Genomic DNA, 18,530 nt, shown 5'->3' on the forward strand with positions numbered 1-18,530 from the left:
TGGGTTTCTCTGCATTAAAAGAAAAATCGATTTGATGTGTTAACTGGGAGTATTTGGACTGGGAATATTGCAAGCTTGTGCTTATTCTACCTCTTTGTATGAATGCATCAGGGCAACAGTGGGGAGAAAAGAGTAGCACACATCTGCAGCCTATGTGCCATGGCACATCTCTGTGCTAAGTGCCAGCTCGTGGCCAAGACTTTACAAGCCAGAAGACAAAACTACCATCCTTAGGCAGTTTGGCCCATATGCTTCCCACTCAAGGCATGTGCACTTGCTCTTGGCTGCCTTGCAGTACTGGGAGCACAGCTGTTTTCAGACAACAAATGAAATCTCACTCAATCTCAAGCTCTGTGGAGATACTGATATCTGCCTTGACTACAGAGAGCCGAGGGACCAGCAAGTCCCCGGTGTAGGCAGGGAAAATAGGGCAGGCAACTACGCAGCCTTTGTGACTTGCATCTCAGTATGAAGAGCCAGAAGCAGGAGAGGAAACTGGGAAATAGGAAAATAACACCGTCACCATCTGAAATAATCCCAAGTATCGAGCGGAATCTGAAAGCTGTATATTCTATTGTTCAAGCATTTGCCCTGAATGCTGATTTTGTCAGCATGGTGGATAGGTGCAAATTAACATTGTGATATTCTGTTAAATATGACCTAGAAAGGCAAAAGTAGTCAGAAGTTGGATTGCCCAGAATTAAAGCAAGGGAACTGCAAACACCTTGTAAGAAACAAAGTTAGAGGGGAGAAGGGAAAGCAGAGTCTGCATTCCTCTGCTGCTACCAAATGTGTAAAGGAGGAACCCCTTCAGAATGTGGTCGTTTGTTTCTCTGTGGCTCTTTCTGATGGTTTTCAGTTTTTAATGCAGCATTTTGCTTTGCTGGGCTTGAAAAGGAGGCACACATTTCATTTAGTTTCCATTAATTGTTCCTCTCATCTGATAGTTTTCTTCCTCCTCACACCAGAAACGCAGAGGCCTTCCATTTTAGCCTGCCTTCATAACAGATAGACTACAGAAAACTGGAATTATCTAAGGGGGAGAAAAGAAACAAAACAAATAGTCCTTTTCCATGTTCCATGTAAATACTGACACCCTTCTTTCTACCCTCCCAACCCCCCTCCATCTGACCTAATTTTGCTTGAGCAGACTGTTCCTCTGAGGCAGGCACCTTTGAGACTGCAAACGTAGCGGATGGTACCAAACATGAGAGCGCTGTGCTTGGGAAATCAAGTTTAAGGCACTATAATCGTGGCATTAACATTTCCAATGTACTGAGAGATTCCTTGCTCTTTCTCTCCATCAGAACTTCTCCTTTAGCTGTGCTCACATGGAAGGACAAAGCAATTCCTGCAGCAACTCTATATCTCTGAACACCTCTCCAGCCTGCCTGCAGGAATGTTATACATTTAAGCATGAATGTTTGAGTACATTAAACCCTTTCCTGCCATACAGAGCCAGTAAAGGGATACAAATTATTAGCGGGATGCCAGCAAACGTGTTCATTTCATGCTTTATTGCAAACAGCTTTGCCAAATACAGGATGACCCCCACCACAGGATACCTTCACACCGTCCATTTCAGCAGGTTTGTGTTACCGGTCCTGCTCCATCCCCGGCTGGAGAACAGCTCCTTATTGCATTTCAGGTGGGATGTTTCTTCTGTACATCCTGGGGATGCTCCACAAAATAAGCCAGAAAGCAGAAAGGAAGGCCTCAGGTAACATTAGTAACAAACCTCTGCCATTCATACCAGCACAGAAGCTGCACCCCGAGAAGCTGTCAGAATAACCTTGGTAGAAATGCTCTTCTGGACATCATGTCATGACACAGCGCCTCCAGTGAGCAAAAATGGACGAAAGCAGCCCAAGAAGCTCACTGAACGTATACAGATACGCCAATTATCCGTGTAAACTCTGAACTGGCAACAGAACTACTCTCATTCATCACCCTCCCTTGTCGGCCTTTCATCAGCGTGCATTTCCTTAGGCTGACAGGCGCGGAGCTCCTCCCTCACAGCCCCGCAGGGTGGGATTCCCGGCTCAGCCCTGCCCCGTCCCACCCCGAGGGATGTCGAGGAGGATGACCGCGGCACCAGGTGACGGCGGCGGGCAAACGCGGGGGCAGCGCGGCCCCGCCCGAGGCCGCTGACGAGCGCTCCGCCTCCCGGCTTAAGGGGGCGGTGGCAGCGGCTCTGCGGTGTCGTGTGCGGTGCCGGCAGAGCAGCGAGCTGATAGCGGGGAGCTGCTTGGGCCGTATTGGTGTCACCGCGGGCGGCTTCGTGAAGGCGGTAGGGTTGGGGCTGCTGCTCCCGTGGGCCGCCTCTCTACGGCTGCGCGGGGTGGGGTTGTCCCTCTTCGGCTCTAAGTGGGGTTCGGGTTGCGATTGGGGGAGCTGGTTGTGGCTCTGGGGTCCGTGGGGCTGCTGTCCGTATTGGGTTCTCTGTGTTGCACTGTAATGGCTCGTTTCAGTGATGATTGATACCAGGCAGTAAGGAACGCTGGTTTACGTAATTAATGTCCTTGTTTTGAGCTAGCCCACTAATTGCCCGAAGGGAAGCCCACTCCTTTCGGCAGCTATCAGCGTTATGCTGGTGTGCAGAGAATCTGTGCGTCCATCGTAATGTAAATATAAGACATATAATCGTGTGTATGGTATGTGTTAACTTGCTGTGCCGTTTTGTTAGTCGGGGGCTGCCTTCGTTTCTGTCAGCGTGTTACAGAGATGACAAACTCGAGCACTATGGGGCACGTAGGAAGAGGGCTTCAGGGCACACCCCGAGCACATCAAGCTGGCGTTTAGGGGAAGGAAGGCCTGGACGGGGCTCGGGCCGGGCATTGGAGTAGTCGAGGGAGTGTGGGCGGCTGCTTGCTCCGCTCGGGTCTGCCAGGGTTATCTGGTTGTGCTGAGAGCGCCCCGAGGAGACACGTGGTCCATATCCTTACAGCCCCTCCGAGTGCATGGCAATCCTGGGTAAACATTGCCCAACTCTTTGGGCGGTGGTCAGAAGGTAAAAGCGGGCTGGAGTGCTGTGTAAGCTCGGTAAGGGCCGGCTCTGATCCATTCAAGTGCTTTAGGACTTCCACCCATCCCACGGCTGCATCACGGCTGCCTATATGGCTGGTCTCGTGTCCTAACGTTGCACAGACTCGCCTACTAATGGCATAAGGGAAACAGCAGCTTGAGCCGGTGTTTCCCACTCTGCTTCTCGTTTTGGCAGGCGCTGGGTGGAGCAAAGAGGACGTTTTTTTCTGGAGGAATTGAAACTAAAAGTGATGTAGGGACAAGCTTGAGTGACACAGGCTGAGCAATCCTCCCTGTAGAGAAACGGAAATGTTAATACTTAAAGAAGGCAGAAATAATCTTATGCCTACTTCAGCCTGTGATATTATGCAAGTTCATAATGTCTGACTTGAAATCCAGAAGTCTGTTGTTGCTCATGGGTATGTTATGTTGAGTCTAAGGAGGCTTTATCCTCAATTAATTTCACTTTGAGGAACTGCTGTCAGTGCACTGTACTCACGTTAACATACTTCTAAGGGCTTGTATTCAGTGTGAGCTTTATGACTGTTGTCATTCTAAATTGTGGACATGTGTGTGCATATGGACACGTGTGTGCATATGGACACGTGTGTGCATATGGACACGTGTGTGCATATGGACACGTGTGTGCATATGGACACGTGTGTGCATATGGACACGTGTGTGCATATGGACATGTGTGTGTGCATATGGACGTGTGTGTGCGTGTATATATATGAAGGAGATAGCATTTTCAGAACATAAGTACAAACACTGTTGTCTTTCCAGTGCTATTGTGTAATGAATTAGGAGAAGCCTTATTCAGTTGTCCTGTGGTGTAAAAGCTGTGCAAACACAACCATAAAGGCACTCATGGGTCCCAAGGAATTTGTGTAACAAACAGAAAACAAGAGACTTTTAAATAAAGGCAAAAATATTTGTTTAATAAAGCACCTCTGAGCGCTCATATGAGTGGAAAGCCCATTATGAATTACATTGATGTTGCTGTTCTTATTTCATTTATGTTTCTCACTGTAGCTTAGCTGCTGTTAATGTGAGCTGCTGGATTTAAGGATTAATGCTTCCACACCACTGAAAAGCAGAGGTTGCCAGCAATAGTAGATTCTCCTTCCCAAAATGACCTGTTTTGTGACAACCTGCTGCAGTGGTTTTTATGTAGTAATTGGTTTAAATGGTGTATTATTTTTTTTCTTACTTTTTTTCTTAAAAACAAATATGTTTTTTTTCCTGCAGCCAGTCAGGAATAGCACTCTGGAAGGCTGCTGCAGTACCACTACAGTCTTCCATAGAATATTGCTTAGATCCCATCATGACAGATAATCAGCCTTATGTTTCTAGCTTTACTCCCTTCTGGATGGTTGCGTGCCCGTAGTGCTGCATGGCTTCCATCATAGAAGCAATGTTAGGTGTGACACCGGTGGTGCTGTGCTCTGCTCTGCTGTGGGCTCCCAGTGCCCTGGGATTTCCCATTCGGTTCGGGCTGAGTAATTATCACTCATAGAAGGAGATGGAGCATTACATCAAGATATCAGCTGAGCAGTATGGCATGATGCGTCTTTTCTCAGTGCATGTCACCCTCAGCAGGGATGGGTGGCATTCTGTAAGGTGGTAGTACTGAGCAGGTGACTGGAACACCATAAGGGTCTGTGATCCTAGAGACTCCTAGAGAGTTCATGCTGCTCCTGCACATGACACTCTTAGAATAGCTTTTCCTGCTCAGAGAGGGTCATGGCAGGTGTTGTTATGAAGTTTCCCACATCCTGTTCCTAGTTGAGCAACCCAGATATGCCAGATAGGCTTGCTTCACCACTTGTTCTGCTCTACCTCTGATCCTTTGTAATAAAACATTATTGACAAGAGCACTGTCCTAAAAGTAGGGCGCTTGTGACAGTAGGGAGTGAAATCAGGCTTGCAGACCTGCTTCAGTCAATGTTTGCTCGATAGTTTTCCTAATTGCCATCACTTCAAGCAAGTGTAGCCTTCTTTGCTTTGATCATATGGCCTTGTTGTTCTTTCATATGAAGGAAGGAAATGCTTCTCTGGCAGGTTGGTTTTTTTGTTAAAGTGAATCCTAAAGAGGACAATGAGTGTTTACTCAGCGGTGTGGACTGCTGGGGGAGTCTTTCTGTGCCTCATTTGTGTGAGCAGGTAGATAGGACAGAGCAGGTGCATCAGTGTATCATTGCTTTGTAATGTATCATGTGGATCTTACTTCCTTGCATCTGGCTCATAGTGTGCATCAGCTTCTGGTTTCTGTAAACGGAGAAATATAAGAGATCTGGTTAACTTAATGTAATGTGATTATTTTCTTTTCTTAGAGATTTTGCATCTTGTCGTCTGAAAAAGGTGTAACACAGCAACTTGTGTTCTTCTGATCTGAAAATACTAAGCAGAAGGAACAGCTATTTACCCTAGGAATTTCCTGACTGTTTGGCAGGGTAACTCTAGAGATAGAGAAGCAAATCCTGCCGTGTTTCCTTGTTCATTTGAAAGGAAAACAAATACACTCAAAACAAACTACATGCACAAGTGTAGTGCATAGAATTTTGCACAGGATTTCTGTATTGGTAGCATTAGTTGCTACATCTAGGTAGTATTTAAGTATATACATTCTTTCAATGAGCTTTTTCCCAGCTTAGGAAAGAAAACACCAAAGAACACTTTCTTTATTGATCTGTATGGTTATAAGGCATTCATGATTTGTTTGTACGTAGAAATGAAGAAGCAAAAATGAAAAGCTTATTTCAGTAGTGGCTGCATGAGTGGCCAACTGAAGTGATTCTATGATAATCCAATAAAACCATCACAAGTGGTCCTACATTTCCCTCAATGTTATTCCAGTGATTCCCATTCATCTTGGAGTACTTCAAAATGGCATTTATTTATTTATTTATTTTTTCTTGAGCTCTAATTAGTGATAAGTTTCCACAGAAACCTTAAATGCCTCAAGATTTTGCTGGGCACAATATAGTGTGTGCTAGAGAAACAGATGGCCTGTGCTCTGTCTTCCACCCTGCCTCCTGGCTCCATACTCAGCTCCTGCAACACACAATTCTTTAGTGTCTAGGGAATGGTTGTCTAGATGATCCTACCTTGTTTATTGTCTTCTGTCCTACTAGCTGCCCATCTTAAAGCAGGCTTTGTTTTGGGATTGGTATTGTGCGGGTGTTGCTGTTGATGTCTGTATATTCACTGACACTTCAGCAGGAGTTACTTCAAAGTATCTCCTGGTGCCTGACAGCAGAGATACATTTGTTGATAGAACTGAACTTGCAAAAACCTGTACTCAGCATGACCCCCTATGTCTGCCCAGGAGGATGCACCTGCTCCAGCATCTATATGGCAGCAGTGTTTATGACTGGCACGATGGCTTGCCACAGAGAGCTTCGGCAGGGTGCACACTGGTGCATTTAATTTGTTACAGATCTTCTCTCCGGTGACTTGTTTTGTGGCTTCAGATTACTTCTTCCTCTCCTTTCCCTGCCAGAGAGTTCTATAGGAGGGCACACTCACGTGGAGGTGTTCTACACTTCAAAGCAGAGCAGGCGTTTCACTCTGCAGCAAAGCATTTATTCTGTGGTGGTGAGTTGTGAACCCTGATCTTCCTGTGCAGTGCTGCCAACATGCTGGGTTCTGCAGGTTCAAGTTCCTGCTCCTCCTTTCCCTCAGGATGCTGCTTGTTAGCTTACTTTGCCGTATTTGTACACCAACAATCACGGGACTATAACTCTGGGCCTTCTAATAGCCTCATCATTTTAATTGCATAATGACAATGTGTGGTTTTTTGATTAGTCATGTCTCTGTTACCTGTTTGATGAGCTCTTCAGCAGTCTTCCTTGAAGGGAAGGCTTTGTTTTCCCAAGAGCTGCGTGCTGCTTCCCAGAAGAAATGAAACTCTACTAATGAGGCATTAAAAGGCAAGGTTGTAAGTTGTATGGTTTGGACTGTTTGTAGAGGGAGAAGGGAAACAGCTAAGAAATATGTAGCTGTGAGCACTGTGCTCAGTAGAGCATACTGAACTCACTGCCTGTGACATACTGGGCATTCATATATATATAAATAGTTGCATCAGAGCATGGTGTCATTGCAATTGCATTTGCTTTGAGAACAGCTATGTGTACGCTTGTGGTGTGGAGGAACACAACTCCACGTGTCTTTAGACATGAACTGATGATACCAGTATTTAATGACTGTGACATGAGTTGGTCTGCTCCCTAAGGTCTTATTACTGTCTTATATTCACTGTGTTAGATAGGTTGTTGTGCAGGTTAGTCACTGTGTAACTGCGGAGTTGACTCAGGAGGGTTGTTGGGGAAACAGGAAAGGAAATCTGTGATAAGACACAAAGAAGCCCTTTGACTCCCATCTGCAGACAAAGGTGGGGTCTGCTAGGAAGGACAGCAGCCAGGAGCCTGGCTTAGGTGGTTGCTCCATCTCCCAGACCATGAAGCTGGCTTGGGATAGTGGGACTGAAAAATCAGAAGGGGTTCATACCCAAAATATTCCTTCAGGGGACTTATGGAGAACTGTTTTATACATAAATACTTGTGCAGAAACTGAGCAGTCCTAGGCTCTGACCCTCAGAGAGGAAACCATTTCACTAGTTGTGGATGTGAGAAGAATATCTGTTTGGCCTGCTTGCCAGGAAGAGAGTATCCCCTGTGTTAGTCCTAGGCTAGATCTTACAGCAGGGGTGCAAGGTCTTTAAGTGGGTTTTTCACAGCTCATTGTTGAGAAGCAATTTGCTTCCAAAATTGCTTTTTCTTTTGCAACAGACTAGCCTGTTCAACAAGCAAGGTGCCCAGATGAATCCACTACCAATATGTACTTAAATGTTTAGTTTGACTGTTACAATATCTAGTACAATAAACTGGTGTAATATATGAGATATATGAGCACAACTACACATGCAACAGCACTAAGTTTCTGCAGTAATGATAGGCCATCTGATGACTTCAGTGGAAGAGAGCACTGGTGAGTTACCATTGTATTAGAGAGCAGACAGATGTGGGACATCCAGCCTGATCACTGTAATGATCCCTGATGGGTTCGGTCAATCTAAGACCTAAGAATCACAGCGGTTTGAACAGAGTTGATCAAAATGCTTGGTGATCTTTTTTTTGTAGTGCTGACTGAATATATGCATCTTCACTGCTCTGAGACGCAGTTACAGTGACTGTTCAGGACTGGTTTATCTCAGGATGTAATTACTGAACTGGTTTTGATTTTTTTGCTCTATCTGTGCCCTGTCCCTATCAGCCACTTCACTGGATGCACGCAATTGGGCTGGCAGTTCTAATTTTGTGGTTATGACCAAGACTATCACTTTTGCCTCACTTTCATTCGGAGGATAAGTGCAAGTATCAGCATTTTCTGGCTGTGATCAGGTCTTGCTTCACAAAAATAACTGCCTTAATAGAATAAGGAAATCCCCAACAGGAAGAAAGCTGAGATAAAAACATGCACCACTGCGCAACAGCAACTTGAGCAGCAGAAAGCCTGAGAGCAGAGAAAAATCATGTGATAAACAAAATGAGCACAAATGAGACATTTCTGGCATGTGAGATTCAAAACGTTACAAGGGATGAGTCAGGAAAAAAAAACAAGTTAGGTGATGTCAGTGTTTGCGTTTAGGAGACTGAAGAAGAAATGTTGAAGTAAATCTGCACTGTGTTTGCTGGTGTCTCTTATACTTAGCAGCAAAATATGGCTTCCATCAGTACTTTCCTGTGTTATATAAAATGGAGTTATTACAAAGAGACACCTGGGGGAAGATGGTATCATTAGGGTGGTTCAATTTGCTTTGATGAAATAGAATTTTTAATACCTGTAAGAAATGTTAAGTTCTGGAAGAAATAGAAAGATACGTTGTCTGAACAGGGACCCTTTTTCAGATGCAGCATTTAAAATCTTACAAGACCAGATTGGAGTCCGTATATCTTAGCACTTACTCACAAACCCATTCTTTTTGCCTTTATAATTGAGGTTGCATGCGAGTCATTCTGCCATGCAGCAATATGGTGCCAAGTTTATGCAGCACGCAGTGTGTTGTGGTGTTTCTGAAATTAGGACTTCATGACCCATACCTCACGCTGTAATCCATGCAATGTATTTTGGAGGGCGGTGGGAAATTGGTGGGTTGATTACTTATTTGATTTTCCTAGTTCCTCTGAAATGGATGAAAGGTTCTCTAACCAAAGATGAAATCCATTCTCTTGATGAAACAGATCTTAATAGCCGGGAAGACTGTAACAAAATGGAATGGCTGAGCTGGGAGGGGGGGAAAAAGCAGTATTTGCAGAAATATCTTCTGCCTGGTGGCTGCGAACAAACACTTTGCAACCAAATGGAGTGAAATGCTGTAAGAAAAGAGTAGTTAACTAAACACATTGGCAATAGCAGCTGGCAGTCAGAATTTCAAGTGGTGACTCTTGGTAGTGTGTGTCTGTGTAGTGTTGTGGTTGGTGGGGTGCCCTGTGAATTCTGTTAGGGATTAGGAAAGCTCCTGTTCTTCTGAAAGCACTTTATGACTGTTTTTGTTTACTGCTCGGCACTGAAGTACTTCTGCTGCTTTTGTGACACAGCACCAGTGAAGTAAGGTGGGAAGTCAGAGGAGTTTGCTTGAGGGATGCTTTACTTCTATTGACATCAATGTGTAGCCCACAGACACTGAGGGCACTGTGCAGAGTTAACTTAAAAACACTTGTTTTCCATATTATTTTCATTTCTAATGAGTAGACCCTTATGTTTATTTGCTGGAGGAAGGTGAAGCAGGCAACCAGCGGGGTTTATGAAAGGAGGCTGGACGTGCTGCAGCCTGAACAAGTAGAAGTTATTCACCCTTCTGTTTATGTGTACTTTGTTCGAAGGGGAGCCCCATGACTCCTTAGTGCAGTCACATTAACCGCAAGCACTAAACTCGACCAGACTATCTAGAAGGCATCTGCTTACTCTGGGTTAGCATGGAGTGATTGGGTGGCCACACCTGAGGACCAGCTTTTGAGTAAGATACAGAGGAGCTAAAACTGAAGCAGGTAGGCTGACTGCATGCCAGATGCTCGTAGAGGGCTCATCTCTGTTCTAACACATAAAAGCTAAAAGTGCCCATCTGTTGGTGCTGTTAACTGAAGATAGCTCCTTCTGTGGGCACTAATGTGTTTGCATCTGTTAGCTGGGCTGTGTTATCAGGTGTCTAAAGATTGCTAAGTTCAGCCCACAGTTAGATTGCCTGTCCCTGGGCCTTAGGACGGTTTTGCAGTGGGGTGTGATCCCTCCAGTTTGGCCTAGAGCAGATGACAAGGCTGGAGTTTTCATCTGTCAGGACTTGTGGTTCTTAAATGGTGTGTATGAGAGGTGCCCGCTACTCTTCCTGTAATGGGTTTACTTCTGAGGAAGGTTGTTGATGCCTGTCAACAAAAGCAGCCTAAATCCTGTAAGTGTGGGTGGTGTGGCAATGCAAAATGGTCTCTTTTATATATATTATATGTGTTAATGTGTGCTACCCTTATACAGCTTTCTGAATATTTTCTTCAAAGCTGGGGAATAAACATGCAGAAATTAGTCTTTTACTTAACAGTCTGATGTTCCATTGCAAGTCACCCAGTCACTGTTGAACTGTGTCCAGCTACAACAGTACCTATCTGTTAAATATGGCTGTTGTTATGGCTATCCTTAAGACTTCAGGCAGTTTTCTTATGTAAATGAGGTAACGCTGCTTTCTGCTGCTTCTTATCCTTTCACTGGAAACAGCTGTACAGCCTTTCCTTTGGAGTAGCTGTGGGTTTACTCTGTGGGGTCTGGTCCCTGCATCCTTAAGGATGAAGTGCCTTTTGGGAACATAGTATGGTTGGATGCCTGAAGGCATAGGGAAATGCACGTAGGAATGCAGCTCAACTATCGATTAAAATCCTTAGGGTGTTCTATAGAAGCGTTAAAGTAAGCAAGACCTAGGATGTGGGAAAGACCTTATTGTATTTGGATACTTCGTACTTGGATACTTTGATCCTTCTCTTTGATACTTTGAAGCCTTGGAAGATAGTTTCATGTGACACTAAGAAGGGTACAGCCTTGAAAGCGCAGCTGAGGACTTGCTTGTGCTTGAGTATGACTTCTGATTGTGACCAAGGTCTAAAAATAAATTGCGTATTGAAAGCTGGGGGGGGGGGGGGGGGGGTGGCATACATTTAGTTATATTTTCACAGATAACTGAAGGTGTGTGGATGAGTTGTTCTTGGACTGAAGATCCATGTCTGTGGCTTGAGGGGAAATGTTGGCAATATGGAGTTATCAAACAATTGTGGAGCAGACAGGCCTGTGCTGTGGGTTGGCGGTGGAATCCCATTGCAGCTGAGCACTGCTACCACAAGGCAGACAGAAGGGCTATGCTTGGGTCCCCAGCCCGAAGAGAGGCCTGAGGCTGGGAACTGCACGTGGCTCTTGCTTGCTTTGTGTGGTTCAGTCTCTCAGTGCACAATCATTTGTTCTGCCTCTGTGATGCTGCTTCAGTTTCAATCTTTCAGCTTGGGAACGTAGGGGAGTAGTTACTTCCTCCTTTGTGATGGGGAGGACTGATCTCTATACCCCAGCGGTATGAAATATGAAAGCAACTCCAAAATATGAAATAAAATAGAAGATTTGTTAGTACTTACGTATTATCCCTCAGAAGAACACTGAAGTACTTGCTTTGTGTTTGTGTGGTGTGTTGGTTCTGGCTTTCTTTTTACCACAGGAAGCACAGCAAGTTGTCCTACGTCATCTTCTTGTGCTTGGGTGTTGTTGTTGGCAGTTGTGAATCTGTTCCGGAGGTTTCCTTGGTTATGCAATGTAGAGCTGTCAGAAATACACTCTGAAAGGAGCAGGTGTTATTATTACTCTATAGTTTCACAGAGTTAATATAAATAGTTTTCATTCTGCTTTTCATCTTACTCAAAGCAATGGTGTTTTTTCCAGTCAAAGTAAGAAAGTGTTATAACAAGCCTGGGCATCTCCCGCTGACTTATTTGATTCTTTTTTTTCCAAGCACTGGTTTGTTTCTCTTCCAGTGGAAAGTTTTTGAGTACAGAAGACCAGCAGCCTTCTGTTGTTATCTGTGGGCAGCTTCTCTCTATCGGTGGGGTAGGGTTTTTCTGCAGGGGGTCTTAAGCACACAGTTGAACCGCTCTGCTTTTCCACCTTCTGCTTATGTTAAAGGATGTCCTGAAGCATTGGTCTTGCTGCATGGCTAAGTCCTTTTCAGTGCTTTCAGCTGTCTGTGGCATGGCTGGGGTGATTTTGGACTTGCCGAAGTCAATAGAAAATGCAGCTTTGGTGAGTGCTGAGACCAGTTGCAGCGTAACTGCCTGCCTATAGCACGTGCTATGGAAAATGCATTTTGCTGTTCCCATATGTGAACTTCAAACAGTTGTGAGCTCTTACACTCGTTTCCTAAAGTTAGGGAACCGTTGGTATTAAATTAACTGAGGATAATGTTTGCAGTGTTGCAACTTAAAATGTCTCCTCTCTTTTGCTCAGCCCAGGCCACTCTATGATTCTGTGTCTTGGCTTGTAATTACGTTCAAGATCTGCTAAAAGAACATACCCATGTGTGCATACAAGTACCAGAGCACTCTACTTCCAGTAATTCCATTTTTTTCAGGTTACTTGATGGAAAAAAATGATACATTTAAAATATTTTTAGGCAGCTTTTTGGTGCTGAAATAGTAACTTTAGGGCTGGGTAAGAAAGTTTGTTCACTGTCATTTAACAACACCATGTGTCTTTCCAGCAAGATGAGCAAGAAGGTTCTTTTTAGAGAATTGCCTACTCTCACCTCTGGTCCAGCAGAGAGCTGCACTCTGGGAGGGAGGAAGGAACCTTTTGGGCCTGTTTGGTTTGGGAAGAGGAGGCTGATGCTGAAAAGTTGATGAGGAACTGCATAATGTTGTAGCTGAGGGGGTCAGTGGATCGTATTACTTGGCAATGACTGGATGGTGTGTGAGGAAAGTAAAGGGGAAGGCAAATTGCAAATCCTTTTTCCCATGGCCATTGTATTTACATAGGCAGTATATGCATGCTAGCCAGAAATAAATATGCCTTGTTTTTCCTGTGTGTATGTATGTCTACCCAAGGCAAGCTGGCTATTTTGTGCAACAGCAGAGGTTGTTAAGATTTTATCAGGATTTCCAGTGAAAGAGTGGATTTAAAATAGAAGTTAACAACAGGATTTTTGGATTTTGCTTAAGTATATGCTTCCCCATGTGAAAGTCCTAAATCCATAAATGCTGTGGAACTTAGCCTGAGTTTTATCCAACATGCAGAATCTGAAGGGTTTGCCAGCATTTTTTCTCTGTTGCAGAGAGAGTTTAGAGAGGCTCTTGGAGTCTTTCACATGTTGTCTGCAGGGCTGCCTAGATAACACTGGTGTCTCCCAGACCCCACTGTAGTCACAGTGCTGCCTCTGCTTTATTTTCACAAAGGATAAGCAGGGGTGTCCACTGCATGTGCTGTTGGGAGCCTGGTGTAGATCAGGGTGCTAGGGCTGGGGCACAGGGTGATTGCCAGGAGTATTGTAAGCATCCCCAGAGAGGGACTAAGCCAGTGTTTCTGTCACTGCTAAGCAGAGAATCTGCCCATCATGAATTGAGAAGGCATAGGATGGGTGCAAGTGTGTTTTCTTCCATGCACAGAATGAAGTGTGGCTCTTCCTGCTATTTACTAATGTCCAGCAAAAGCAATAATGACCTTTTAAATAATAATTTAATGATAAACTGATGTCTTTGTTGTTTTCAGGTCAATTTAGGTTTTAATACAAGACATTAAAGATGACACCGAAACATGAAAAACAAGTAAGTGACTTAAGCTTTAATAAAAATGACTCTATTTGGGGTGGTTGTGAACTGTGTTTCATTAAGATCTATAGTTTGTCATCTGGTATTCATCAGATTAAGCAAAATAATTGGTTGTGGTACTTTTTTAACACTTTCTACTATGGTGAATAATTCCAAGGAAGCATACCTGTTTCTTCCATATAGCAAACTAAAACAGAATGGCCCTTATCTTTGGAGCATCTCCAGTTAATAATGCTCATATGTGGGGTAATTAGTCTGTGCTGTGTTAAAGGGGTGCTACACTGGGAACAAAGCATAGTAATAAATAAAATTCGATGGCTGCTCTAATGGCTATTGATGCAAACTCAGTTACCACGAATAATCTGCAACCTGAACTTTGTTCATGTTAAAGTAAGAGGACAGAGAAGCGAAACTGACTTGTTGCCTGAACTGAGAAACATAATTCCCTGCCCCCCACCCTCTCCACTTGTGTTGGTTAGGGCTGATGTTAGCCAAAGGAAGGTAATCTGATGGAGTATTTAAACCTCACCACATCCTTCTCTAAAACTGCACTATATGCAGCACCACAGAAATTTTTGCTTCTCTGATGGCGATTTCTGGGTCTTTGTGACTTCTGCTGCAGTTACCTTGCTCTTAGGATCTGGATTAAATGAAATAAAAATGGATCTCTGTAGTACGTAGCAAATGGTGATTCTTGTTTTGCAGGCCCAGGTTGATGTAGTTGAGCAATGCCAGCAGGTTAAGTGGGATTTATGAGAAATAACTAATTAGAGCCCATCCAATGATCACCCATTTTGTTGTCATTTCTTTTATTAACTGTATTTTATGAACATCAGAAATGGGTAAAAGCTGAAGATACAAACAAGGTTTCATTGATTTCAGTGTGTGAAGTACTGAAAGAATAGGCCTTGAAGACCGCTTGAATGAGAGACCAAAGTCTTTCATTTGTGACAGTATCCCTGTCTGCTTTTGCTTGTTGGGTTGGTAGTAATGGATGGGCTGTATGGATGAGTCTTTGGAGGCAAATGAACTTTCTGATGAATTAAATCATTGCTGTTGTTCTGTAGTAAAGTTGTGGGCCAGGAGCATCTCCAAGCCACTGGACAAACAGGTTGATGGGACTAAAGAGCAAACCTCACAGACAGTTTTGAGGAAGAATTCCTTTGAAATGATCAGCTGCTTTTGCTATGGTCCATGTCCTCAGGAACCACTGGGGCTTCAGTGTTATTGAGTAAGCTCCAGGACTGGTTTGTTTTTTAACAAGGTAGTAATAAAATGTTTCCATCTAACCAGTGAGCACTAAGAATTGTCTGCTTCAAGCTAAGGTGCTTTCTGGACTGGTGGTCAGTGTGACATGCAGAAGTGTGAGAAGCTCTGGCCTCAGCAGGCACACACAGAAAAGAGAATATATAATCCATGGTGATGCTGGTCTTGCACGTAGTAGAGTTAGATTTTAAGAAACAAGCTGATGCCCTGTCTCTGCTGCTGCCACAGCTGACCCAGCAGGGAGCCCTTGTTCTTTGTGGCTCGTTTTTTCCCAAACCAAACTCAGTTATGCAGTAGCTCTAGCAGTCTATCTGCTGATTACTGATTTAGCAGAGAATCTCAGTATGGTCTAATTATTGCAACACAGGAAGCCCACGTATTTTGCTGGAGCCAGGTAATAAAGAGCTTAAACTGGCATGCCCCAGGGTTACCACACTGCAGGAAGAGTTAAAAGCTGCCAGCAACCAGTGCTTTACAGGAGCAGCACCTTCTGGGGAGTTGATCTTTTACCATTGCTGCTGTCAGTGAAATGGGGAGAACAGAGAATTTGCACTTCTGATATTTTGGCTGTCATATGCACAATGTGATGCATTTCTGTCCTAAATAGCAGAAATAATGTCACTGTTCATGGACGGGCTAGTGTCTTCCTGTCTCCTTAGCTGTGGGTGCTATTAAATCCTACACTTTTCTGTCAGCTCCAAACTGCCTACCCCTCAGGCACAAGCTTTGTATACTTGTGGCAGTAGCTTCCCTCCAGCATGTAAGCCTTCTGGAAAAGGGTTTAATGAGCACCAGCAAATCTGCATGTGCATATCTGGACAGTGCTGAGTAACTTGTTCCTTGACTTGTGTGCCTGCTCAGGGCTAACAGATCTTTCCCACCTTTCTCACCTGCATGGCAATACTGAATACTGGACAGAGTTCTAACAAACCTCCCATTGGACCTGGTGTAATATACTGGGGGAGGAGGGAGGGGAAGAAGAGGCATATCTTCTCTTACCTTCTCTTTATTGAGAGAGCGGCTTAAGACATTTACAATGACGTGTTTTATTCTTCATGCTTGAATTGTTAAGCTACAGAATATCTACAGAATATTCTGGAGTGATGCACTGCCTTTCATTCAGTATTCATTGCATCAGGGAGGAGGAAAGGAGATGACTATGCATAAGTGGGTTCAGGCACTGGGATGGGAGAGAAAGAGCTTGGGTTTCTGATGTCTCTCCATTAGTCAGCAGATCTTTTTTTGTTAGGAAGTAAGGATTTGGGAGAGATTTGGACTCTGCAGTTCTGATCAGTGTGAGCCAAAGATATACCTGCATGTTCTCTTTGGCACAGTGCTGGTGAGCTTGCAGTCTGAACAAATCATTTTCTCCCTGCTGTTCCCTTCTTTACCAGTCTTACTACCCAGCCTGCGTAGAGAAGAGATTGCAGCACTCTCAGTGTGAAATGCTCTGTGCAAGATGTGATTGATTCTTTTACTAATGGACATCCTGATGGGAAGTTCTTTTTCTAGGAGATTTATGGAAAATAATGCTTTAGGGGTTATTGACTAATCAGATACATATCAGTGACAACACAGAGCACGAGGTTATCACCTGATACCATCCAGAGCATGGAGATTTGGACTAAAATGTAGCTGGAATGAATGAAGCACACAGTCTTCCAGTACAAGATGATTTTTATTCTTTCCTCTCATAGTGAATTTTTCCCATATTAAAAATATGTATTTCCATGTCAGATTTCCTGTTTTCCTAATGAGAAAATAAAAATAGACTTCTCAGAAATGTTAAACTGTACATGTTGGAGCTTCTGGCTTATGCTTCATCTCAGAGCATTCAATTGTGCTGTTGAGGGGAAAAAATAATATCCAGCAAGAGAGAAAGGAGGTTTAAAACAAAGTAAAAAAGTCTTGTTTGCCTCAGCCTCTATTATGGTATATTCCTCTTCTTGGAACAAATCCAAATGGAACCATTTCAGCCTTCAGTGCTTGTGGCTATATAACCTTATGCTGCCCTTTTCCTCTGTCAGCACTCCTGTTCTCTGAGCAGGTCTGTAGCTGTGAGAGTACATACAAACCAGACCTTGGGCTCACTTTGGCCATTTTGTTGTTTATATTTGACCCTAACTACTTGGTTTGTTTCTGCTCTTAAGGACGGAGTAGCAAAGTGCCACTGGTGCCTAAGATGGCAGGTACAGAAATCACAGCCATGAATTAAGAGGTATATCCTGACAGAGAAGCTACTCCACTCATTCTTGGTCTGCTGGTCAGTTGCACATAGTAATAAGAATAAAAGAAGTATACGTATCTGCTTTGCTTCTGTGTCTAGTATATCTGTGGTGTTTCATACAGGAGAGAGAAATTGCTTTTCCTTTTCCCTCAGTCACCCTTAACAGAATTCCTTGCTAGTTCAGTTCTAGGGCAGATTTGAGGTTGTTCACGAGGATATTTAGGCCAGTGTGATGGCTGGAATTCAGGTTAAAGTTGAGTTTGTATAGGAATTGTTTTGCTTACGAACTTCACAGTTTCTTGGAGAAGGAATGAACAGAGACTCTACTTGCTGATAGCTTTCTATTGGAACTGTGTAGTGTCCAGTGCAATAGCCTTCTGCAGTCAAGGTTGGGCGCTTTGAACTATCAGCAATAAATTCTGGTTTGGAGAGATCTGTTGCTCTAGGCTTTGCAGGAAACATGTCATTCTTGAGTGCATAGTAGATATAGCCTTAAAAACAAACAAGGAAAGCCAAGTAGAAAAATCCAACAAAACATTAGGCAAAGTATATCTAACATGGCATAAATGGCAGATCTGCAATTCTGGAAAAGACAGAGGGAACTGGGAGAAGGAAGATGGCTTGAAAGCGATTGCATTAGAATAACATAAAACTTCCTGCAATTTTGGTTTTCTTTGGGTTGTTTCCCAATTTGTAAGGATTGCAGCATGGTCTTATGATAGAAGGTGAAAAGTGTTTTTATGTGGTCTGTGGGAAATGTTCAGCCTCACCTGTCACAGATGAACAGATCACTTGAAGATGAACATGCCTACTAAGGGTAAAACTTCTATAGTGAATCCTGGCCTTGTACAAGGCTAACATTACAGGGCAGCTTAAGCACTGTTTACAACAGTGTATATCCATCCATAGCAAGTAGTTAGGGCTACTTGAGTTAAGTCAGTGTTGTTATTCCAGTAGGGTTTTGTATCCTGGAGAAGACTTGAAGGTCAAAAGAGAAGGGGCAGACTCAGTGTATGATTTCACTGTTTCAGAGCAGTGGAAGTGTTAACCAGAACTGCTATGAAGGCTTCCTGGATTCAAGATGTCTGTAGGGGAAGTACTGCAGGTCTTGGGAAAGGCTGTACATTTTGTGTTTCTTTTCTAGATGCTTAATGTTTATCTTGCTTCAT

The 18,530-nt window shown here is 43.7% G+C and overlaps 1 protein-coding gene across 2 annotated transcripts in view; it reads left to right on the forward strand.

Annotated features, from left to right (window-relative positions):
- The first annotated feature begins 2,010 nt into the window (after positions 1-2,010).
- Positions 2,011-18,530, forward strand: part of SNX10 (sorting nexin 10) — a 32,559-nt gene continuing 16,039 nt past the window's right edge. Inside the window, exons 1-2 of one of the 2 annotated variants that reach the window (XM_072329927.1) lie at positions 2,011-2,098; positions 13,810-13,865. In XM_072329927.1, the coding sequence (XP_072186028.1) occupies positions 13,842-13,865 (24 nt within the window). In that variant the 5' untranslated portion in view covers positions 2,011-2,098; positions 13,810-13,841. Of the gene's footprint in view, positions 2,099-2,134; positions 2,291-13,809; positions 13,866-18,530 lie in introns of those variants that run through there. The other variant, XM_072329925.1, reaches the window with a different exon arrangement.

Source organism: Excalfactoria chinensis, chromosome 2, assembly GCF_039878825.1.
Source record: "Excalfactoria chinensis isolate bCotChi1 chromosome 2, bCotChi1.hap2, whole genome shotgun sequence".
Lineage (NCBI taxonomy): Eukaryota > Metazoa > Chordata > Aves > Galliformes > Phasianidae > Excalfactoria > Excalfactoria chinensis.